At 37.7% G+C, this 26,973-nt stretch overlaps 1 protein-coding gene across 8 annotated transcripts in view; it reads right to left on the minus strand.

Moving 5' to 3' along the window:
• The window catches only part of PPHLN1 (periphilin 1), a gene marked incomplete at both ends in the record, with an annotated part of 130,970 nt that overhangs the window by 27,621 nt on the left and 76,376 nt on the right, over positions 1-26,973 (minus strand). For 4 of the 8 annotated variants that reach the window (XM_080706292.1, XM_080706291.1, XM_080706297.1 and 1 more), the window contains 2 exons: positions 21,643-21,783; positions 26,758-26,877. In XM_080706292.1, coding sequence (XP_080562418.1) covers positions 21,643-21,783; positions 26,758-26,877 — 261 coding nt within the window. The remainder of the gene's footprint in view (positions 1-21,642; positions 21,784-26,757; positions 26,878-26,973) is intronic. The other 4 variants (XM_080706298.1, XM_080706296.1, XM_080706294.1 and 1 more) reach the window with 1 other exon arrangement.

Raw genomic sequence — 26,973 nt, forward strand, 5'->3', positions numbered from 1 at the left:
AACTACCCTGAGATTTCACCTAATTCCAAATAGAATGGCAATCATTCAAAACACAAACAACAACAAATGCTGGTGAGGATGTGGAGAAGTAAGAACTCTACTACTTTGTTGGTGGGACTGCAAATTAGTGCAACCACTTTGGGAAACTGTATAAAGGATCCTCAGAAGAATGGGAACAAACTTGCCATATGATCCAGCAATACAACTTCTGGGTATCTACCCCCAAAAAAGGAAACCAAACTACCAAACTAATGCATGTGTATCTATGTTCATAGCTGCACAATTCACCATAACCAAACTATGGAACCAGCCAAGATGTCCATCAAAAGATGAATGGATTACAAAACTGTGAGATATGTACACAATGGAATTTTACTCAGCCGTAGGGGAAAAACACAATTACGTTATTTACAGGGAAATAGATGGAACTGGAGAACATTATGCTAAGTGAGATTAGTCAGTCACAAAAAATAAGAAATGGGATGCTCCCCCTAATATGAAAAAGGGAAAATGGGCCATAGGAGGAACTCTAGAGGAAGAAGGAGATATAAAGTGACCTAACTGAGGGTATGGGGGGTGGAAAATTCTCTAATGTTCATGGTGTACATTAACAAACATATCAAAGTCAATCACTGCCAAACATGAAGAGGGAGGGAGAGGGAATAGGGCAGAAATTGGGTAAGGGCTAACTGGATGATGTGGGCATGTATGTCTCCAACATCTTGTACTCCATTAAGATGTATGACTACGATGTTACAATAAAAATTAATAAAAAATAAATAATAATAAATAATAGATAAACTCTTAAATAAGAGGAATTGTCCACAACCATCAATGAAGAGAAAGTAAGAAAGCAGAGTGCTAAGCTGACACTAAGCCATGGATGTCCCAAAGAGCCAGAACTCAGACTGGTAGAAGTGAGAGGCATGACCCAGCTCCTGTGAGGCTGAGTGGGATCTGAGGCCACTGTGCAAGTTAGGTTGTGAAAATATGAATTAGAAAGAAAAAACATCGATAAAAGAAAACCATAGGTCTTAGCCAGGATTCTGAGGTGAGGAGACAAGTTCCCCTATTCTTAATATAAGCTAACAATTCCAACATCCAACACATGAGGGAACCTGCTACAATTCCTAAGAGTCAAAAGAAACAAAAGTTAAAGTCCTAATATTTCAGATATTTAAATATCAGTTATAAAATAAATATGGCTGGGGGTGTAGCTCAAGTAGAATAACCCTTGGTGTACTCCCAAGTAACTCCCCATATATATATGTATATGTATATGTATATGTATATATATGCAGTAAAATCTAAACAGATTTGAAGAGAACCAAACTAAATTTCTAGAAATGGAAAATATAACAAATTAAGAACTCAGTGGGTAGGTTAAAAAGCAAATAAGACAAGTGAAGACTTAGAGATAGTCCTAAAGGAGATAATCTATAACTTAAGATTTTTTAAAAAGAAAATATGAAAGAAAAATGTTTAAGAATAACAAAACATCAGATGAAAAAAATCTGACTCTGTTTACTTGAGGCCATAAAATTAAGAGAAGAGAGGATAGTTAAGATTCAAAGAAGCTGGGCGTGGTGGTGCACACTTGTAATCCGAGCATTCGGGAGGCTGAGACCAGAGGATCACAGTTCACAGACAGCCTCAGCTACTTAGTGAAACCCTTCGCAACTTAGACCCTGTTTCAAAATAAAGAATAAAGGCCGGGCGTGGTGTCGCACGCTTGTGATCCCCATGCTTGGGAGGCGGAGACAGGAGGATCGCGCAGGTTCAAAGCCAGCCGTGGAGGCTTAAGAGACCCTGTTTCCAAATAGAAGTATATATTAAAAAAAAAAATAGGTCTGGGGGTGTAGCCCGGAGGTAGAAGGGCTTCCAGGAACCCCAGTACCACCAAAAAAAAAAAAAAAAAAAAAAAATAGGGCAGGGGGTATAACTCGGAGGTCAAATGCCTCTGGGTTCCATCTCCAAACCCACACACACACACACACACACAAAGATTCAAAGAGATAACATCTTATAACTTCTCATCTCTATTGATAAATATGTAAATATTCAGATCTAGGAAGCATAACTTATCTTAAATAAATTTAAAAAGCAATCCATACCTAAACACATTATAGTAAAATTGCATATAAAAAGTAATTTTTCTGTGGTACTGGGGATGGAACTCAGGGGCATTCTACCTCCAAACTACACCCTTAGCCAGACACGGTGGCACACGCTTTGGGATGATGAGAGAGGAAGATCGGGATTCATGGACAGCCTTAGCTACTACTTAGTGAGGCCCTCTGTAACTCAGTGAGACCCTGTTTCAAAATAAAAAATAAAAAATTGGGCTGGGGGGTGTGTAGCTTGGAGGTAGTGTCCCTGGGTTCCATCTCTAGTAACAAACACACACACACACACACACACACACACACACACACACACACCACCCTCAGTCCTATTTTATTCTTTATTTTGAAACAGGGTCTCACTGTGATCCTCTTATCTCAGCCTCCCAAGTACTGGGATTACAAGCATGCATCACCATACCCCGCTTAAAAGGAGATACATTTAAAATAAAAAATAATTTCTTCCTTGCTCCTTTTACAAGTTATCATGTAGGTATAATTAGAATGAATAATTTTTTATATCTGTCTTTGCAATATATATAAGTCACATAGTAAATTTATGAGACATTCCTTCAATCTAGTGGACAGTGAAAACCATTAAAGTCTGCCTGCATTTTTCCAAGTGAGTGAGGATGGCTTTGCTTCTTTCTCTACCTTCTAACTGCTTGAAGGGAAAGTTTATTCAAGATTTACTTTTGTATTAATCTTCATTAGTTTGAGTTAATGATAGAACCAAACTACATGAGACTGAGGGCAGTTGGTATATTAAAAAGGTAAACAGTATTAGAGATGAACATACACTAGAGCTACAGGCAAGAAGCAAAGAAATTTTTGCTTCTGTTTCTGCAACTTTTATTGGCAAACAATAGCTATGCAACTGATAAACTTGGTGAATAAAAATATTTTTACTCTAAGTAAAACACAATCTAGAAAACTGAACATGCTGCAAATAAACTATGTTCTCTTTATGCCAGTTTCAGCTAAAAAGTAAATTTAGTATTTTTTACTCTTTTGCTTTACATAGGACTCACAATCACAATCAAGAACGTACTATAGCTGGGCATGGTGGTACACACTTGTAATCCCAGCATTCAGGACAGGAGCGCAGTTCGCCGACTGCCTCAGCTACTTGGCAAGGCCCCTCACAACTCAGTGAGACCCTGTTGCAAAAAATATAAAGACTAAAAAATAGGACCAAAGCAGGAGGGGCTAGCTTGGGGATAGAATTCTCCTGGGTTCCATCCCCAGTACTGTGAAAAAACAAAACAAACAAACAAACAAAAACAAAAAAAAAGTGCTGTAAAAAGAAATATAAAGTGGAATATTTTGTGTGTGTATGTGGCACCAGGGATTGAACCTAGATGCATTTTTCCTCTGAGCTACACTACCCCAGCCCTATTTTATTTTTATTTTGAAATGAGGTCTCACTAGGTTGCTGAGAGTCTCACTACTTACTGAGACTGTCCTTGAACCTCTGATTCTCCTATCTCAGCCTCCCAAGTACTGGGATTACAGAAGTGTGCCACCACATTCAGCTGAAAAAGTATTTTTATATAAGAAGAATACCTTGCTAAGAAAATCACATTCAATCCTGTCAAAAAGGTAGCAAAAATAACTAAAATAGCTTATGATTAAATATTAGAATAACAATAAGTATTGTTCAAGAATCTCCGGATTTAAGCCAGGTGGCAGCACACGCTTGTAATCCCAGCATTTGGGAGGCTGAGACAGGAGAATCACGGTGGAGGACAGCCTCAGCTACTTAGTGAGGTCCTTTGCAACTCAGTGAGACCCTGTTTCAAAATAAAGAATAAAAAATTGGGCTGGGGGGGGTGTAGCTCAGAGGTAGAATGCTGCCAGGTTCCATGCCCAGTACCACACACACAAAAAAGAATCTCCAGATTCAAAAATCTTTATCCTTAGGACCTGTCTGATCTTTAACTTTTATACCACAAATACAAAAAAAAATGACATGTAGAATAATAATTGTTGAAATAATGACAGGTTTCTCTACTTAGTTTTCCTCCAACAGTGTCGAGGAAGGGTGCTAATAACAGAATAAAATTTTAAGGCACATCTAGGAAAACCATAATTAGGAATTAAAGCAGTATAAAACTGTGAAGAGCTCCCAGACAAGGAATATAATTGAGGCTCCTCAGAAGAAATGTTTATATGTGTATGTACTTATATGTGTATGCATGTATTGATATATAAACCTCAATAGAAGCTAATGAAATAAATGAAAGTAAATAGTACTTAGTCATCATAAAGTTAGAAATTAGACCACAGTTCATGTAAAAGACCAATGGAATAAGAATACATTCAGAAAAATGTTTACGAAGATCTGACACAGAAGAAAAAGTTACCAACTAGGGAGAAATTGTACTACTACATTTGCTGACCTGGATCATAAAAATCTATAAATTATATTCTTATACCATAAATGAAATTTAATTTTTTTTTTTTTTTTTTGGTGGTACTGGGGTTCCTGGAAGCCCTTCTACCTCCGGGCTACACTCCCAGACCTATTTTTACATTTTTATTTGGAAACAGGGTCTCCTAAGCCAGCGCGCGCGGCTGGCTTCGAACCTCCGCGATCCTCCTGTCTCTGCCTCCCAAGCGCGGGGATGACAAGCATGCGCCACCACGCCCGGCCTGAAATTTAATTTTTTTAATTGCCATTAATCTAATAATGGAATTTCACAGGTAAAATAGTCAATGAAAGCCGGGCATGGTGGCGCACACTTGTGATCCCCGCACTTGGAAGGCGGAGACGGGAAAATTGCACAGGTTTGAAGCCAGCCTCATTGGCTTAAGAGACCCTGTTTCCAAATAAAATATAAAATAGGTCTGGAAGTGTAGCCCAGAGGTAGAAGAGTTCCATCCCCAGTACCATCACCCCCCCCAAAAAAAAAAGTCAATGAAAGACAATATCCTTGTTTAAAAATAACACTGCTATTATATTTTAAAGGCTTTAAGCAATTAAATTTTTTAGAGACATGTGTATAAAAGCAAAGTCTACTAGCTCAACATAGTCACTACCATCACAGGTAAATGGAGGTGACAATGTAGCAACATATTTTCACCAACCAATAAATTTGAGTTCTCTATTTGCTTTATCTTTTATCTTTCATTTGCAAAGACTACAATTTATTTTTTATTTAATTTTATTTTAAATTTTATTTATATGTAGAACATATTGAAAATGGTATACATTTAGACTGTGCTTGGTGCCCCTCTGTCCCCTCTCCCCCAACAAGTGTCTAGGTTAACCATGCTATATTAATACTTTTACACATATTTGGATGTAGCTCCTCCATTAATCAACCTCGGCCTTTCTTTTTCTCCTATCCTTCCATTCTAGCTTTGCTGAGATTTCCCCTCCATTATCTGGAATCCCTCTGGTATCCCCAATGCTCCCTATTTTGAACATATTAGAGAAAACATATGTCCCTTCTCTTTCTGTGCTTGGCTGATTTCACTTAACATGCTCTCCAGATCTTTCCATCTTCTTGTGAATGACATGATTTTGTTCTTCTTTGTAGCTGAATAAAATTCCACTGTGTATATTTCCCATAATTTTGCAATCCATTCATCTGTTGATGGAGACCTAGATCTGGTTCCATATTTTGGGTATTACGAATTATGCTGCTATGAACATAGGTATGCATATGTTACTGTAGAGCTCAAAAGACTCTACACTAGCAAAACAAATAACCCAATCAAGAAATGGACAACTGAACTAAATAGACACCCACCTGTAGTAATCCCAGCATTCGGGAGTCTGAGACGGGAGGATCGCGGTTTGCGGACAGCCTCAGCTACTTAGTGAGGCTCTTTGCAACTCAGTGAGACCCTCTTTCAAAATAAAGAATAAAAAGAATTGGGCTGGGGTATGGCTCGGAGGTAGAATGCCCCTGGGTTCCATCCCCAGTACCGCAAATAAATAAATAAATAAATAAATAAATAAATAAATAAATAAGTAAATAAATAATAAAAAGATTTCCAAAGGAACAGTTGTTTTCTATTCTATTTATCAGTTATTTGGCCTAATTTTAGGGTTTATTTTTCTAAATTGAGATTCCAGGCTAATAAACAATCGCTTTGTAAGCACAAAATAAAAGACTTAAATATATCTCATTTACAGGAAAACAAACAAACAACAACCAAAAAAGAAAAAGAAAAAAAAAAAACAGTAGGGTACAGTAATAGCCATTTTGATTGCTGGCAATGGCCCACCCAATTCAAGGGATTGGAGGATCTGCATTTTAGTATATGTGGCTGAGGAAAGGCCAAACCAATTTCCAGGAATACTAATGAATAGCCCTAACAGCTTTCTCTTTTAAAAAATCTAGAAATCAAGAAACAGAATAAACAAAAAGGAAGAAGAGTGGAAGAAAAAAATCAACAACAAAACAGATGGCAACATAATTAGCTCCCAACAAACACTAATCAACTTATGTCTAAGTTTAACTTCAAGTTGCCTTTAAATAAAACACATTTTTTTGAGTGCATCTTTTAAAAGATCTTCTACAAATGAACTGAGAATAACAATGAACTCACATGTTGTAGTTAGCACACTAGTGCAGTGTGTATACGGCAGATAAGTTTGTTTTTTCAGGCATAAAAACTGAATTAAACAATAATTAAGTGAAGAAAGCAGGTACTATAAGAGATTACATCTTAAAACTGAAGGATGACAGAAATAGGAGAAAATATGAGAACCTATGGGAAGGGAGAGCTAAGAATTTATTTCAGTACTGTGATGGAACCCAGGGGCATTCTACCTCCAAGCTACATCACTAGCCTTATTTTGAACAGGGTCTCACTGAGTTGCAAAGGGCCCCACTAAGCAGCTGAGGCTGTCTGCAAACCGCAATCCTCCTGTCTCAGCCTCCCAAATGCTGGCATGAGCCACCACGCCCAGCTGAGAGCAAAGAATTTTAAGAGAAATATTAATATTTTGTGCTATATTTCTAAAAAACATAGAACATAGAAAAGAGAAAACTAAATGCAAAATCACACTCAAAGAAAGCAGAATATTTTATAGTAATTTTTTCATTTGGAATAAATCAGGAATAGGTAGTGGGTGGAGAAATAAACAGAAATAAAAAAAGCAAATGTAAAAGAACAAGAAGCAAACTACCCAAACCCTGACACTAATAAGAAACCAAGCCAGGCGTGGTGACGCACACTTGTAATCCCCACACTTGGGAGGCGGAGACAGGAGGATCGCGCTGGTTCGAAGCCAGCCTTGCTGGCTTAAGAGACCCTATTTCCAAATAAAAATATAAAATAGGTCTGGGAGTGTAGCCCGGAGGTAGAAGGGTTTCCAAAAACCACCAAAAAAAAAAGAAAGAAAGAAAGAAAAAAGAAAGAAAGAAAAATAAAAAGAAAACCACATCTCAGAGCTAAATCTGTTTTCTAGCAAACTTGCTATAAAATATTTCTATAAAATAATTCAAATTAGTCAATATCCCAAAGTTGCAAAGAAACAGGCAAAATATTATTTAATATTACCAAAACTGTTCATGATGTTCAATAGAGAAGGGCTTTTGCACACAAAAGGTTGTGGATTTGCAAGAGAATCTCTAACCCATTTAGCAAATGAAGAAAAGGACTTAGAGTTGAAAACACTAAGTGGAAGCAGACACTATTGACTGTGGCATGTTTCTGAATGTTCTTAACATAAAAGTATGTCAGAGACTTCATAAAAGTGTTGACTTATAAAGAGCAGAATTGGATATTGAATATGGAACAGCAACGGACAGTATTTGAGACCAATGGAGAAAATCTTTGTCTAACACTGGAAATCAGTGGATCAGGATGAGAGATAAGAAATTGAAGCTTATGCCTGAGCTAATTCCACTGGGAATACTTTTATTGAAATTGCTTTTTGTTACAGTGACAATATCCTAGGGATAAAATATAAGATGACTTCATCCCTTGTGGTATTTGTATAATTTTATGTAAGGGTTGGTATATTTTACTTTTTATGTAAAAATAATCTAATAACATTCATTAAGCTTCTTATTTATGGACTTATACAAGGTATAAGATAACTACCCTTAAGTTTACAGGTTGAGATACTTAATCTTGACTTTTTTAATGATACAAATTATATTATAGAACTTTCAGTGCAATTCTCTTAAAATGAAAACTTTATACTTATACTTCAGCAACAAATTCCTATAGTAATTGCATGATCAGAATTTAGAAAATTCTAACTTGCAAACACTTTAAAATTTGGTAAAGATAAGTTATTTTCTATTTATTTAGAAACATGGATTTTTTTTCCAGTGGTGACTCTTACATGAACATATTTTACCATATACACATAGTCTGAACAAATGGTGGGCAACAATGGATGGTCAAATATACTTGGGAAGGCCTGATGTCTAAACAAGATGATGAGAGCTGCATTTTTAAGAACATTTCTTGCTTGCTCTGATTAAAAAAAAAAAAAAGCAGAATGTTTCTATTATGTAATGTTAGCATGAAATGCTTAGATCATAAACACACAACAATAGAGAGAGCTGCCACTATTTTGAAAACAATTACATAACAATCCATCATAGGCTGAAAGCTGATTCTTTTCCTTGTCCACAATTCTAACATTTTCATGACTACTGCATATTTGATTAATCTTTACTTCTAGACTCTTAAAAGTTAAACAAAAATAGCCTATCATTTCTTGGAAGAAAAAAAACAAGAGCTCAGAAGAGAACGGGAATAATCAGGCCATGGTTAGCAGTTGAAACTAGACACAGTAAGAAGAGAAGGCCACAGCTACAACACTGATTATATTCTGTACCTGTCATTAACTCAACTAACACTAATGATTCATTGATACCTAACAGTGACAAACATGAAGGCTTTTAAAAAGATTTAATATGGGGATTCGAAGATGGCAGCAACCGCTGCCACAGCAACAATAGCTGGCAGCAACCAAATAGAACAGAAATTCCTATGAGAAACCCCAGACATCAGATTTTGGTTTAATATTTGATTGGGACAATAGAGACATTTATAGCCATGACTTCCTAACTAAAATATGTAGATGGACCAAGATGGCAGAGACGGCGGTGACAGCAGCGGCCAGTATTCAGGAAAGGTAGATAAAACCAATCCAACCCACCTTGAACTATTGGAGAAATCTCCCCCCAAAAAGACTGCTCCTGTCCCAAATGCTCAGGAATTCTGGACAACATACTATGTAAGAAAAATGCTCAGGCTGGGCGTGGTGGCGCACACTTGTAATCCCTGCACTTGGGAGATGGAGAAAGGAGGATTGCGCAGGTTCAAAGCCAGCCGTGCTGGCTTAAGAGATCCTGTTTCCAAAAATAAAAATAAGTCTGGGAGTGTAGCCCAGAGGTAGAAGGGCTTCCAGGAACCCCTGCCCCCCCCCACACTAATAACATACAGTAAACATAGGACTGGGGATGTAACTCAGCAGTACAACACCTGCTTAGCATATGCAAAGCTCCGAGTTCAATCTCCAACACCAAAACAAAACACAATAGCAACAAAGCCCAGTATGAAAAGAAGATGCAATATTTGGCTTTTAATTCTAAGTATGATTTAGAGCAAAAAGGGGCCTAATATTATTCAGTTCAACCTTTGAAGAAAAGCTGCTAGGCAGTCCTTCCTTATGGTGACAAAAATGGCTAGAAATATAGTTGAAAAAAACCAAAATATTAAGTACATTAACCTAGACATATTTTAGAATCTTATCAACCTATCAACTAGTGACAAGATAGGCAATAAAAATACTTTTTTTTTTTTGATGGTACTGGGGATGGAACCCTTCTACCTTTGGGCTACACTCCCAGATCTATTTTATATTTTATTTGGAAACAGGGTCTCTTAAGCCAGAGAGGCTGGCTTCAAACCTGCGTGATCCTCCTATCTCCGCCTCCCAAGTGCGGGGATTAAAAGCGTGTGCCACCACACCCAACTAAAATTACTTTTTAATTGACCGGTTCAAAATAAAAATAAAACAGGGTTGGAGGTGTAGCTTGGAGGTAGAATGCCTCTGAGTTCAATCCCCAGTGAGATAGACAGACAGACATACAGACAGACACACACACACACACACACACACACACACACACACACACCCCACAAATATTTTTTCATACAAGGCTAGCAAATCGATTATCTATAACTGATAATATCTTTACTAAAATATATGTTCAGTTTAAGCCTTTTGAAATTAACAGAAAACAAAACAGTCTTTTTTTTTTATCAAGTGTCCCTGAGCACTCTTTATTTCTTCATATTTAAGAACAGCACACCAGGTATAGTGGTGCACAACAGTAATGCCAATATCTGAGAGGCTGAGACAGGAGGATCACAAGTTCAAGGCCAGCCTCAGCAACTTAGGAAGACCCTGTTTCAAACAATAATATTAATAGGTAAGTAAATGTAGGTGATATAGCTCAGAGGTACAATGTCCCTAGGTTCAATTCCCAGTACCGAAACTAACAAACAAAAAACCCAAAAAACCCCCAAAGAACAATAAAATGATGATATCAAAAATGTTCTTGCTGAGATGGGCGTGGTGGCACATGCTAGTTATCCCAGCATTCGGGAGGCTGAGACTAGAGGATCACGGTTCGCAGACAGCCTCAGCTACTTAGTGAGGCCCTCCACAACTTAGTGAGACTCTGTTTCAAATAAAGAATAAAATAATAGGGCAGGAGGTGTAGCTCGGAGGTCGAATGCCCCTGGGTTCCATCCCCAGACATGCAAAAAAAAAAAAAAAAAAAAAAAGGATAAATAATAAAATAATAAAAAATAAAGAATAAAAAATAGGGCAGGTGGTATAGTTTGGAGGTCAAATGCCCCTGGGTTCCATCCCCAGTCCCGCAAATAAATAAACAAATAAATAAATAAATACATGCATACATACATATATACATACAAAATAAAATGTTCTTTAACTATAAATTATTAGGCAAATAACCAACCATTTTACAGTGGACAGAAATAGAAATATTTTCATAAAACAGCATTATATATGTTCTCAAAGAGTCAAAAACATTTTAACTGGGGGAAGAGAGCCACCAAGTACTATGTGCATGTTTGTCACTGGGATGGTATTCATGTGTCATCCTAGGTACTAAAAGGTTGAGGGAGGAGGACTGCCAGGAATTTGAAGTCAGCCTGGGCAAAATAACAAGATCCTCATCTCAACAACAAAAAAAGGACAGGGGGATGGGTATGGTAGCACACCCTTATAGTCTCAGTTCTTTGGAGGCTGAGACAGGAGGATTGCAGGTTCGCAGCCAGCCTCAGCTACTCGGTGAGAACCTGTTTCAAAATAAGGAAAAATAGGGCTGGGGGTACAGCTCAGAGGCAGAATGCCCCTAGCACTCTACCTCTGAGCTGGTTCAACTCCGCAGCACTGAAAAGAAAAAAGGAAAGAAAAGGAAAAGAAGAAAAAAGAAAAGGAAAAAGAAAAAGAAAAGGGAGGATTATAGAGTACTTCTCTACAGTTGTATTTGTTTAGGTTTCACAAATTATATTTATTTACTAATATAATTTTAAGGAAAGGTTGACAAGTGCTTAGTTCAAGTAAGAAATTAAGCTTTTCTGCAAATCTATGTACTCCAATTATTCTCAAACCTGACTTGCCATGATAGATGGTTTAAAATATGCTGACTCTGTCCAGAAATTCGGGAATCTACTAAACAGGTACTCCAGTAAGCTCTTGGGCAGTAATTAAAACCTGCACAGTGCTTTATAAAACACATAGGCATGATACCCACATTAACCCAAAATCTCCCCCAAACTGCTAATTCTAAATATTGTGCTTTGTAGCCGGGCGTGGTGGCGCATGCTTGTAATCCCCGCGCTTGGGAGGCGGAGACAGGAGGATCACGCAGGTTCGAAGCCAGCCACGCTGGCATAAGAGACCCTGTTTCAAAAATATAAAATAGGTCTGGAGTGTAGTCCGGAGGTAGAAGGGCTTCCAGGAACCCCAGTACCACCAAAAATAAATAAACAAATAAATAAATAAATAAATAAATATTGTGCTTTGCTTATTAGAAAAATATATGCATGCCTTTTTTTAAAGCATGAAGTAACCAGAGGAACTATGTTTAAAAATATGGTTTGCAAGAGATTATATGCATATGTTTACAGTCATCACGTGGTGTGTGTGTGTGTGTGTGTGTGTGTGTGTGTGTGTCTGTGTGTGTGTGTTTTATACTGAGGGTGGAACCCAGGGGCTTTCTACCTCTGGGCTATACTCCCAGACCTATTTTTGTATTTTATTTGGAAACAGGGTCTCACTAAGTAGCTGAGAGCCTAAGTAGCTGAGGCTGGCTTCGAATCTGTGCGATCCTCCTGTCTCAGCCTCCCAAGCGTGGGGAATTATAAGCGTGCACCACCACGCCCAGCCATCATGTGTATTTAAAGAAAATGTGCAGAGAACACACACGGACCCATACACGAACTCCTATCTTTGTTCATCAGGATCAAGGTACATGTGGGCATGTAGTGTGTACACAAGTATGTATAATACACATAAACTGTGTGCATAAGCATACATACGTGTATCATGTCAAAATAGCTATACTCCAGAGAAAATTAGGCAGCACAGAGTAACAAATGAGAATAAAACAGCTCACAGCATCATGTCCTGTGTCTTTCAATTTTATGCTTTTGTATGTTATTAACTAAAATGCAGTTCACTGAATGAGCTGGAGAATATTTAACATCAAATCAAAACATGCTTTGTGAGATATAAACATAACTTTGGATCTTAATTGTATTTTATTAGTCAATAAAATCAAGTAAAGCCATGCATGGTGGCGCATGCTTGTAATCCCAGCATTCAGGAGGCTGAGAGTGAAGGATCTCAGTTCATGTACAGCCACAGCTATTTAGCCCTCTGCAACTGAGTGAGACCCCATTTTATAATAAAGAATAAAAAACAGGGATGATATAGCTCGGAGGCAGAATGCCCCTGGGTTCCATCCCCACTACCGTAAAATAAAATAAAATAAAGTGAAAAGATGTTTATATATATTTGTTTTGTAGATATTCACATAGTAATACAACTGTCAAAACTCATTTAACTAAATATTTAAAATATTTTTTATTGTGTTAACTGTACCTCAGTTTAAAAACACACAGTTTATTAACGGGTATGGTGGTGCACGCTTGTAATCCCAGTACTTGGGAGGCTGAAACAGGAGGATCACACAGGTTTAAAACCAGCCTCAGCTACTTAGTGAGGCTCTCAACTACTTAGTGAGGCCTTGTTTCTAAATAAAATATAAAATAGGTCTGGGAGTGTGGCTCGGAGGTAGAGTATCCCTGGGATCCAACCCCAGTACAAAAAAAAAAAAAAAAAAAAAAAAAAAAAAAACACCACACACAGTATATAACTTCTCTAACTCATAAAACTAAGGTGGCAACAATTTGCAATCCTACAGTACATTAAAAATAATAGATTTAAGAAAAGAGTCCTATCCTTCTAGTCCCTTGTTATTACAAATGTGGCACACAGACTACAGAATATACATTACACAGAAATGTGAAATTTAAAATTCCAGTCAGAACCTAAATTTTAAGAAGAGCGACAATTAGCTTATCAGCATATTAAAATTTAAGAAGCTCTGATACTCGAAGACAGAAGAATCTAGTCTAGATCTTGAAAATGACAAAGACTTCAGAATACCAAGAAAACATAGGCTCGCCAGGCGTGGTGGCGCACGCTTGTAATCCCAGCATTTGGGAGGCTGAGACCAGATGATCGCGGTTCGTGGACAGCCTCAGCTACTTAGTGAGGCCCTCTGCAACTCAGTGAGACCCAGTTTCAAAATAAAGAATAAGAAATAGGGCAGGGGGTGTAGCTCGGAGGTCGAATGTCCCTGGGTTCCAATCTCAGACCCGCAAAACAAAACAAAACAACAAAAAACAAACAAACAACAACAACAAAAAAACACATAGGCTCCTGGAGACAGGCTATTACAAGGCACAATCTTAACATATAAGAACTTTGCAAATATTAAATGTTAAAGGGTTTCAAAGAATCAAAGTAAACACTGTTTAATCTCTGGAGGTCCAATAGAAGGAAGATGGGTATGTGAAAATATAAGATTTCAATTTGTATAATTCATTTTAAATGACAATATGGTAAACATAGGGTTTCTCACTGGCAAAATAGCAAGCCAAATATTTCAGAAGTAGCAGGTGGTGAGAGCTTGCAGGTTATCACAGTTAAGGGATTAATGCCAAATACCTAAACCAAAGTATGAATCACATATAATTTTGTGGATTAAGTCTGTCTAGAAATAAGTATATAATGACAGGAGAAACCCTGTAATTAGCCCAAGCTCAGAAGCCAGGCAGCCTAGTAAAACAGTCCCAAAACTGAATGTTAAAGATGGCCCAGCAGGTCATGATGTCACCTATCTATAATCCCAGAACGTGGGAGGCTGAGACAAGAGGATCCCAGATTCGAGGCCAACCTCAGAAACCTAGCAAGACCTTATTTCAACACTAAAATTAAATAGGGCTGAGGGTATGGCTCAAAGGTAGAATGCCCCTTGCAATCCCCAATACCACAGAAAGGTTGCCCAACTTGGGACATCTGGAAAACAGTCTGGAGATCCTGAGAGGACATGATGAAGAAAAAGCATTTAACCTGCACTGAACAACTTTCTTGTACAAGTGTAATGATTCAAAATGACTCATCTCTAGCAATACGATACTTCAAGTATGTTTCAGTAGTTCTCTGCCATACCTGATTATAACCTGAGAGGCTTCTTTAAAAAAAAAAATCATAGCCAGGCGTGGTGGCACACGCTTGTAATCCCAGCATTCAGGAGGCTGAGACCGGAGGATCACAGTTGGCGGACAGTTAAAGCTACTTAGTGAAGTCAGGTCCTTTGCAACTCAGTGAGACCCAGTTTCAAAATAAAGAATAGAAAAAATAGAAAAAATACTAACTAGCTTTCACAAAACCCAGGGGCCTTCTACCACCAAGGTACATCCCCACTCCTATTTTTTTTATTCTTTATTTTAAAACAGGCCTCATTAGGTTACAGAGAGCCTCACTAAGTAGCTGAGGCTGGCCCTTAACCTGCAATCTACCTGTCTCAGCCTCCCAAGTATTGGGATTTCAAGCGTGCACCATAATGCCCAACTGGTATTTAATTTCTAAAAATGAAATGTGTAAAAGCTCAAATAAAAATTAGAAAAAGGCTTAAAATGATCTTTTCCATTTAAAAAAAGTTTACTATGTTTTAAATATAAACTTATAAAAATAACTGCATATCATTTACTGTATGACATTTGAGGAGCTTTTGACTTAACTTCTTGCCAGTATATGAAAAACCAGTGTTCTACCAAAAACAAAAGTTCCATTAAGTCTTTTATTTTATAGCTTCTAATAACTAATGACTGTCTTACTTCTTTAGTAACATCAGAATAATTACCTTTTATATATTCAGGTTTATGACTTCATCCATCATCCATCCAACAAATATTTATGAGTCTATTACACACCGATCACTGTTCTAAGTGATGGAGATAAAGCACTAAGCAAAACAAAGTCCTGGAGAACAATTCCTGGAGTGTCCATTATGGTAAAACCAGAGAAGTAAACAAAACTATTGTCAAGGAACTTTAAAAATAAAAAGCTAGCCAGGCACAGTATCATATGCCTATAATTCCAGTGACTCAAGGCTGAGGCGTGCTCCTAGGTTTAAGCCCAAGTATCTCAAAAAAAGAGAGGTAAAAAGAAGTGAGTGAGAGCTGGGTGTGGTGATGCATGCTTGTAATCCCAGTGCTTGGGAGACTGAGAACTGAGAGGAGGATCACAGATTTGCAGTGTCCTCAGCAATTTATGGAGGTCTTCTACAACTTAGTGAGACCCTGTTTCCTAAATACAAAATAAAATTGGGCTCGGAGTGTAGCTTAGAGGAAGAATGGAAGAAAGAAAAGAAGGAAGGAAGAAAGGAAGGAATGAAGGAGAGAAGAGAAAGAGAAGTAGGGAGGGTAGGGGAGGAGAAAAGAGTAAAAAGAGTAAGAATATAAAGACAAAAGAATTATTCATTGCATCTAGGATAATGATACTCATATGTATGTTGAAGACACATCCAGTGAGAAAAGCTTTTATTTATGTTCTCATGTACTTGATACTTTTAAAAGCATCAACGGTTTCCACATGACCAAACTTAAAGATTTTCTCACTCTTTTTCTTACATTTCTCTAAGCATGTGATGCTGCTGAGCACCTTCATTTTGAAAGTCTAGTGAACAGCATGACAAATTTCCTTTTCTGGTTCTTACCTTTTGCTTTTAGTGCAGAATCAACATAAGTAGCCACACAATCACATCTAGGATTTAAATGAGATTATCCCCTCCCCAACTAAGGGAAGTAAATTTTAGCCAGGCATGGTGGCACACGCTTGTAATCCCAACATTTGGGAGGCTGAGACAGGAGGACTGCATATGTTTGAAGCCAGCCTCAGCTACTTAAGCTCTTAGGAATTTAGAGAGACCCGGTTTCTAAATAAACTAAAATAAAATAAAATTAAATAGGTCTGGGAGTAAAGCCCAGAGGTAGAGAAGCCACTGGGTTCCACCCCAGTACCACATAAAAAGTAAGTAAATTTTAATTGATGTGGAAAGCAAACACCTTTAGAAAGGGCTTAATTTGGAGACTTCCAGGAAGATGGCGATGAAGAAAAGCGGCGTTTACGAGTCCCGCTAACAACTGATCTCGATTAGCACAAAATCAGTGCCTTTCATAGCCAGAAAACACCATCAGCAGAGAAATAAAAGCAGAAAGTACAAGGGACAGAGAAAAAGAGGGCTAGAAGAACAACCAGACACCAGGAAAAAAAAACCAGCCTGCAGTGCCGTGACTGGAGCCATGGTGTGGAGCCACGCTGGTGCCATCTTCCCTCGCAGCACCAGGCTCCAGAGGAGGGGGACTCAGAACGGAGCTCAAAACCAGAGAGGAGATACGCTGGCCTCACAGCCGAGGACACAGCAGCAGTGCCATATTGCCAGCGGCAGCAGCAAGTTCATGGGACGGCTCCATATCAGCGCAATCAACAACCCACCAGGCTCCAGAGAGGAAGAGTGGACAGCGATCTGAGGTGAGCAGCTGCGGAACAGCCTGGTGTAATTCAGCAGTTTTTTTGGTGCACGGAGTGTCTAAAGCTCCCAGGGGCCGGGCTAAGCACGCCCTCCAGGGACTCAGAGAGGAGCTTAAAACCAGAGCAGAAATACACCTGCCTCACGGCTATGGGCGTGCCAGTGGTATCATATTGCCAGCGGCGGCAGCAGCGAATTCACTGAGTCTGCAACAGCTACAGATCAGTGCACTCAACAACCGTGAGTCAAACTGCAGCCCCTAAAGGATAAATCCCAGTACTGCACCCCCAGGGACTTGCGCAGCTTTGATAGTCTCTCTGGGTCTGAGATTTTGCAGTCCAACCCAGTGGGGAAGTGGCGGTGGCAGAGATATCACACCATAGTCGCAGCTCCCCATGGAAGAACGCCCAGCCTGGCACTCGCATGGTCTCAAGCAGCCTCGATTGACTCCCTGGGTCTGAGACTTTGCAGCACAACCCAGTAAAGGAGTAGTAGTGACTGAGATACCACAGACTCGAAATCCAGAGCACCTTAAGTGAAGTCATAGTGAACCAGGGAAAAACCCAGAGAAAGCACAAACATCCGAAATCATGGGAAAGAGGAGTAAAAATGGAGCAATGAATGCCCGCAACCCCACAACAACAGAACCTGATAATACAGAAATTTAGAGAGCTCTAGAAGATCAAATCAGGAAAATAACTATAGAAATAATATAGGACCTTCGAAAAGAATTCAGAGAGAGCCAAAAAGAGATAAAGGATGCAATTAATGAAGGCCTCAATTCAAAGTATAAACAATCTATTAAACCACATGGAGAATAGAATCTTGCTCCTAGAAGATTACTCCAAAAATGAATGCATAGTTTCTAATTTAGAAAAACAAATTGGACAGAAGGAATTTGACATTGAAGAAATATGGGCCCATTTTAAGAGAGCTAACCTAAGAATAATCCGAACAGAGGAGGGAAAAGAAGGTGAAACCAAAGGGATCAATAATCTCTTCAAGGAAGTAATAGCAGAAAATTTTCTAAACATAGAGCAACAGGTGATACACATGTCCAGGAAACTTATAGAACTCCCTTTAGACAGGATAAGAGAAGAGGATGCCCACGCCACATAATTGTCAAAATGACTAACGTGGAAGCCAAGCAGAGAATCTTAAAGGCAACAAAAGCAAAAGGCAAAGTGACATTCAGAGGCAAACCAATTAGAATCATTCCAGACTTCCCAAACCAAGTCATGAAAGCCAGAAGGGCATGGAGTAACATATTCCCAACTCTGAAAGAAAACAACTTCCAGCCAAAAATTTTTTACCCAGCAAAACTAGCCATCAAATTAGATGGGGAAATAAGAAGCTTCCATGACAAACAGCAACTGAAGGAATTTATGTCTTCAAAACCAGCACTAGAGAAAATACTCAAGGAGATTAACTGCAAAGAAGAAATAGGTAATACACGCCAGAACCAAAGAAACAAGATTTTCCCATCCAGCAGACAACTAAGCAAAGAAGAATAAACAGTATCTCAAACAAAAATAAAATCTTGAAATGTTAGGAATTAAAAATTATCTTTCTATAATTACACTGAATGTAAATGGCTTCAAATCCCCCAAAAAAAGACATAAAGTGGCAAAATGGATTAAAAACCAGAATCCTTGGCGGGCGTGGTGGCGCACACTTGTAATCCCCGTGCTTGGGAGGCAGAGACAGGAGGATTGCGCAGGTTCGAAGCCAGCCATGCTGGCTTAAGAGACCCTGTTTCCAAATAAAAACATTTAAAAAATTGGTCTGGGAGTATATCCCGGAGGTAGAAGGGCTTCCAGGAACCCCAGTACCACCAAAAAAATAAAAAAATAAAAACCAGAATCCATCCATCTGCTGCTTACAAGAAACACACATTATAAGTAAAGATAGGAACAAACTCAAGGTAAAGGCCTGGAGCAAGGTAATCCATGCTAATGGAACTTGAAGACAAGCAGGAGTAGCAACTATGATATCAGACAAGTTAGACTTCAAACCCAAACTTATTAGAAGAGACAAACAAGGTCATATTTTACTGGTAAAAGGAATTACCCAGCAAGAGGAAATAACAATAATCAACATCTATGCCCCAAACACAGGTGCAGCTACTTTCATAAATCAAACTCTTTGTGACATGAAGTCACACATAAATCCCAATGCAATAATACTGGGAGACTTTAGCACACACCTCTCACAATACTAGACTGATCTTCCAGACAAAGGGTCCGTAAAGATGCCTCAGAACTAAAGAACACCATTAACCAAATGGACTTGTTGGACACATATAGAATATTTCACCCAACTACAGAGGAGTTTACATTTTTCTCAGCTGCTCACAGAACCTTCTCCAAAATAGATCACATTTTGGGACACAAAATGAGCCCTAGAAAATTAAAAAAATGTTACATACTTCCCTGTGTCATTTCAGACCATAATGGAATGAAACTAGAAATCAAGTATAAGAAGACCCAGAGAAACAACATAAACATGTGGAGACTGAACACCACACTTCTGAATGAAGAATGGATCATATGTACACAATGGAATTTTACTCAGCCATTAAAAAAACTCAATTACATCATTTTCAAGGAAATGGATGGAACTGGAGGATATTATGCTAAGTACGATTAGTCAGTCACAAAAAATAATAAATAAGATGCTTTCCCTAATATATGAAAGCTAGGGAGAAATGGGTCATAGGAGGAATTCCAGATGAAAAAGGAAATCCTATAGAGGAGCAAACAAGAGAACCTAAAGGAGGAGAAAGGAGGTGGGGAAGAGGAAAATCTCTAAAACACACAATGTACTTAAACATATCAAAGTCAACCACCAAGCCAAGCAAGGGAAGGCGGGATGGAATTGGGGATGGAGGGGTGGGAATTGGGTAGGGGTTAAATCAGTGATATGTATATGTATGTACACACAAGTTTTTTTTACCCCAATATGATGTATGAATATAATGCACCAATAAAAAAAATTTTTTAAAGGCTTAATTTTCCTAATTTCAATCCTTAAATTACATAATTTAATGACATTTAATCAGAGTACTAGAGAGTAACATTAAAAAGGAATAACTCTACAAAATATATTACATTTTGTAAAGCCTTTTCACATTTTATTTACTTCATTTAACACTCATAAAATAACACCCTATATGAGGCAGACAATTATTCATTATTAGAAAAAGTCTTGCTGAGTGTAGTGGTATACACCTATAATCCCAGTACTTGGGAGGCTAAGACAGAATGATTGCAGGTTTGAGACCAGCCTCAGTAATAAATTAAGACTCTTAGAAACTGATCGAGACCAGAATTAAAAATAAGAAGGGTTGGGAGTGTATTTTGGAGGTAGAAAGCCCCTGGGTTCATTCCCTAGTACCACAATAAACAAACACAAAAAAAACCCAAGACAAATTTTCCAGAATAACATCACATTCAATTTAGTCCTTATTCTTCAATTTTTGAAAGATGCTTAAAAATATAAAAAATAAATATCTGTAATCTCAATATTTAAAAATAACATTTTAAAATATTTTGATATATTTAACATTTTTCCTTTCCATTCCTATTAACAGTTTTTAATTTGTTTTATAGTAACCAGACTTAATGCTCTCTTAAAAAAGAAAACAAAAGCCTGGCATGGTGACACAATCCTGTAATCTCAGTGCTTTGGGAGGCTGAGACTAGAGGATCACAAGTTCAGTCAGCCTCAGCTACTTAGTGAGACTCTGTTTCAAAATAAAGAATACACGCTTGTAATCACAGCATTTGGAAGTTAAGACGGGAGGATCCAGGTTCATAGCCAGCCTCAGCTACTTAGTGAGGCCCTTTGCAACTCAATGAGATCCTGTTTCAAAATAATAAATAAAAAAATAGGGCTGGGGGTGTAGCTTGGAGGTAGAATGCCCCTGGTCTCCATCCCCAGTACTGCAGAAAAAAATAAAAAATAAAAAAGTTAGGCGTGGTGTTCTACATCTGTAATCCCAGTACTTGGGAGGCTGAAACAGGATGATCGCAGGTTTGTGGCCAGCCTCAGCTATGTAGGCCCTCTCTAATTTAATGAGACCCCGTTCAAAATTAAAAAAAAATAATGTTGAGGGTGTAACTCAAGAGATAGAATGTTCCTGGGCTCAATCCCCAGTAACGCACACGCATGCATACATGCACACACACACAAAAGGTTGTTCTTTATTTAAAAACAAACAAAGCTGGGGAACCATACTGGTCAAAATAATTGTGAAATCAACTCAAAACTATTTTAAAAAATTTAATGGAATTTCAGTCACAAGCAGAAAAAAACAAAGTATATTTATTCAGTAAGTATTTACATGTGCAAAGTGATATGAACCAAAGAGTATATACCTTAAGAGAGCATCTCACCTGTTCAATCTCTTTGGTTTTTGATGCTATTGCTTTAGAGCGACTGGTTAGCTGACTGTCTTCAAATAATTCTGTGCCATCTGTTGCATTTGACTCAGGGTCTTCCTGCTGGTCGATGAATAATGGTACTGAAGATCCTGCCTTTAAAAAAGAATTATTAATCTTAAAAGATACATTTCCTTAAAAGATACAGAGCATCACAGATAGCCATGTAAAGGAACTATGTGGTAGGCTATATTAAGAGAAAGTGCTAAATTTAACCCATTTTAATGAAAGAAGACTTTCAATTTAATTATGCATAGTGAACACATGTGAAAAAGATTAAGAAGGAAATGACTGCTATTTCTTAATTTTAGGTAAGACAAAGCCTCCAGGCTAATTCTGTTCCAAAATAATCTCAAGCAACATTAAGAAGATACAGACAGGTTTTGTCCCATGAATATTTCTTAAATGATCTATTTATGAAACCCTGAGGGAGAAAATCTTCGACAGGAAGCAAGAAGAATGTACACACATAAGGGACATAGGAAAGGACTATACCTTGTGATCGAGGGCTTATTGTTGTCATAAATGAAAGCAACTCTACCACACAGTAATGTTTACTTCTGTTCTTGAGCAACAGTTCAATGCTGATAAATAATCCCACAGTCTGAAGATCATTCCCTATCAATATACTATCAGCTGTGCCCAAAATGCAGAAGGAGCAGGGTGTGGTTGTGCGTGTCTATAATCTCAGTACTTGGGAGACTCAGAGAGGAGGATTGCAGGTTTGAGGCCAGTGCAGAGCATGAGAGTCTATTTCAAAAAATAAAGAAAAAGAAAAGGAAAAGAAAAGATGTGAGCATAACTCAGTAGTAGAACACCTGGGTTTAATTCCAAGTATGAGAATGTACACATTTGTGTGTGTGTGTGTGTGTGTGTGTGTGTGTGTGTGTGTGTGCGTGCGCTATCTCTAAGGAGAAAAATACTATCTCTAAGGGGAAAACAAAAGATAAGAATCCCATACTCAGTTATCCTCCCTCCCAGGCTACCACTAGGGATTGAACCCAGGGGCACTCTACCAATGAGTTAAATTCCCAGGCCTTTATTTTATTTAAAGACAGGGTGTTGCTAAGTTGCTAACAACTAGCCAGGAACTTGCAATCCTCTTGGCTCAGTCTCCTGAGTAGAAAAGTAGTTTTCTCAATAGAAACTACATAGAATTACTTAAGGCATAGTATGGAACACACAAACAAGTACTATCTACTAAAAAACAACAACAACAACAACAACAAAAAACAGGAAAAAAAAAAGTTTTACCAAACCTGAGTTATGTACTTTAAGAGGTTAAGAAACAAATTCTAAAGCTGGGCATGGTAGTATACACTTGTACTTAGGAGCATTGCAAGTTTGAGGACAGCCTTGGCAAACAGTAAGATTCTCAACACCCTAGTGAGATACTGTTTCAAAGTAAAAATTAAAAATAGGGCTAAGAGCATGCTCAGAGGTAGAATGCCTCTGAGTTCAATCCCCAGTAAGAAAAAAAAAAAGAAAAGGAAAGAAAAGAAAAGAGAGGGAGGGAGGGAGGAAGAAAGGAAGGAAGGAAGAAGGGAATAAGGGAGGGAAGGAAGGATAGATGGATGGATAGATAAAAGAAAAGAAGAAACAAATTCTAGCCAGGCATGGTGGCACATGCCTGTAATCCCAGTACTTGGGAGGCTAAAACAGGAGAGTGAAGTTAAGGCCAGCCTCAGCAACTTAGTGAGACTAAGTTTCAAAATAAAAGGGCTGAAGCCCGGCGTGGTGGCGCACGTTTGGAATCCCCGCACTTGGGGGGCTGAAACAAGAGGATTGCACAGGTTCGAAGCCAGTCTCCACTGGCATAAGAGACCCTGTTTCCAAATAAAAACTACAAAAAAAGAGGTCTGGGAGTGTACCCCAGAGGTAGAAGGCCCCTGGGTTCCACCCCCAGTACCACCAAATAAAAATAAATAAATAAATAAATAAATAAATAAATAAATAAATAAATGGGCTAAGAAGATGGCTCAGAGATAGAATGGTCCTGGGTTCAACTCCCAGGATGGAAGGGAGAAAGACAATGAAGGAGTTAGTACCAATATGGATTTAAGTTTCTGTATCAGGTCATTACTCATTTTAATTTTGTGTAAACCAGCAAACTCCCAAATTTTCTCTCTCTTTTTTTCTTTTCTTTTCTTTTTTCTTTTCTTTTTTTTTTTTTTTGTGTGTGGTACTGGGTACTGGGGATAGAATCCAGGGGTATTTTACCTCCAAGCTATACCCCCAGCCCTATTTTTTATTCTTTATTTTGAAACAGGGTCTCACTGAGTTGCAAAGGGCCTAAGTAGCTGAGGCTGGCCGCAAACCCTATTCCTTCTGTTTCAGCCTCCCAAATGCTGGGATTACAAGTGTGTGACACCATGCTCAGCTTTCTTATCTCTTATACATAGTGTTGCTTGGGAAGAAACCTTGTGGCCTAAAAGAAATGGTGATGACACACAGAATATAAGTGAAGCTCGACTATAGGATATGGAAGCGCACAATGACAAAGATGCAACTGTTCCTGCTGATAGACACCAGTTAGTTTAAGAAAGTTAGATTATTTATAACGTCCATATTCTTTCTATCCCAAAATCAAAATTACTTCTATGACTAGATTCTGTTTAATTAGGTCAATGAAAAAAAAAAGAAACAAAAATCACTGAAGCTTACATACAACACACCTAAAATAGGAATTTCAGGTTTCATCATAATTCTAGCCTGCTATGCTTTGAATGTTTGTCCTCCCCATAGCTCCTCCCCATAGCTCACACTGAAATTTAATTGTCACTGTTATCTGTATTGAGAGGTGAGAACTTAGGAGGGGATTAGGAGGCTTTCAGGAATGAACTCACCCCTTTTTGCTCTTACACTATGTGAGGAACAGCCTTCTTCCCCTCCTATAGAGGCAACATTCAAGGCATCATGTCAGAAGCCAAGAACAGGCACTCGTAAGCCTCCTAACACCTTGATCTTGCACTTCCTAGTCTCGTGTAATGTAGAAAAAAAATGTCTGTTCTTTGCAAATTGTACTAGTCTTAGGTATTCTGGCACAGCAACACAACATTGACAAAGTTATAGCACGCGCGCGCGCACACACACACACACACACAGTACATAAGAGCTGATACAAGTTTTTGTTAAACAAAAACTAAGTAAAGAAAAAAAGTGGCATCATAGGGTGGCCCACACTTATAATCCCAGCTATTTAGGAAACTAAAGAAGCAAGACTGCAAATTCAAGGCTAGCCTCAGCAACTTGAAGCAAGACGTGTCTCAAAAATTTTTAAAAAGGCCTGAAATGTTGCTCAGTGGTAGATGTTCCTCAGTTCAATCCCCAGAAACACCAAACAAACAAAAACGTACAACAAACAGCAGAAGATAATCTGACATCAAAGAGCTCATTAGAATTTAAATTTAGGCCTGGTGTGGTGGCACACATGTTTGTAATCCCAGCATTTCGGAGGCTGAGACAGGAGGATCTCAGTTTGCGCACAGCCTCAGCTACTTAGGCCCTTCTCAACTCAGTGAGACCCTGTCTCAAAATAATAGGGCAGAGGGTGTAGTTCGGAGTTCAAATACTCCTGGATTCCACCCCCAAACCCACAAAAAAAAAAAAAAAGAATTTAAATTTAGGGCTGGGGATATATAAAGTGCCTGCCTAGCACTCAGGACTCAGGATGCACTGGGTTCCATTCCTTAGCACAACAAAAAAAAGAAAGAAAAAGAAAGAAAGAAAGAAAGAAAGAAAGAAAGAAAGAAAGAAAGAAAGAAAGAAGGAAAGAAAGAAATTTTAGTTCAATTACTTTGAGATATATTTTTCGAGGCACCAGAGAAGAAACATGGCAAAAAAAACTTGATACACACACACCCCTAGATGAGATAAAAAAAAATTCTAATAAGACTAATGAAATATAAATGACATAAATTTTTAGAATACATAGTAAGTAGAATTAAAGTCTTGAGTCTTACTGTATTAAATACTATTGATTCCACTGAATCCTGCATATATTCACACACACATACATATAAAAAACCCTTGTTTATGTTAATAAGACCTACATATATATATATATTGACAAAATAAAGTATTAAGCAAACAAAAAATTAGTCGTACTCCAAAATAACAATTCTGAAGCACACATATCTATTGTTATTACTGCATTGTTCATGCTTTTAAGTAATTCTAGGAAAATGCTTAAAAAAGGACAACTTCATGCTTTTAATACATTTACAAGGATATGCAAAAATATCTATAAATACTACAATAACTAGGAAACCTTGACCTATTTAAGAACAACTGCTACCCAAATGACAGATCAGCAGTTTAAAAAAAGGCACTATTTGCATAAGTTCTAATAAGGTTTGTACAGTTTATGATCAGTATAGTTAGTTACTTTAGAAAGAATCTTTTCATAATACATGAAAATGTAATGTAGGTAAATTTATTATATAAACTACAAAGGTTAATCCTTTTATCAAAAAACTTTCCATAAAGGTTATCCCAAACTACATCAAAATGCTAGAATTCTCCAAATACAAATAATTTGTCACAGTATAGAGATTTTCATATTCTCTACTATGTCATAATTTTAGTATACAATTGTGAATATAAAAACTTAATTTAACCCATAAAATGTCTTCTAGAGAAGTTACAAGTTATACAGAAAATTTTCACTTCATTTTCAAATATTCTAATATGAACATTTCCACAGACAGTTTTCTACAGGCCCAGGAATGTTCTTTCCTGGTAATCAAAACTCACCAAAAGTCAAGTAAACTAAACAATTCTTAATTTCATTCTTGGTATATTTATTAAATCATGTGTATAAAACATGAAGTGCAATATAAATACAGCTCACAATCCAAGTTGAATTAGATTTTTGTTCTGAATTCATTATATATGACTGAATTCATTATTTTGTTCTGAATTCATTAGCATGATTTGAGATACTTTTAAAAGTAAAATCCAACACAAGAAGAATATAAATAATGCAATTGTCTTATACACCATATTCCATAACTTAAACTCCAGACAGAACTTTCAGATGTGAAATATAAAGGAAAAATTATACCATACCTCAAACTCAGAAATTTCAGGCAAATTACTTTCATCTGACTTCTCCAGCTTTTCAGCAGCCCACTTGCTTGCAGCCTCAGCAAGTTCCTTTTCAGTTAGCCTACTGGGTTTGTCTAATGCCTAATAAAAACAAAGGAACATTTCTGTTATAATTCTCAAGAGCTTTTAAACCTCAAATACATATAAAAGCACACCCTACTTACACTTAAAAAAATA

Source organism: Muscardinus avellanarius (genome assembly GCF_963383645.1).
Source record: "Muscardinus avellanarius genome assembly, chromosome: 11".
Taxonomy (NCBI): Eukaryota; Metazoa; Chordata; class Mammalia; order Rodentia; family Gliridae; genus Muscardinus; species Muscardinus avellanarius.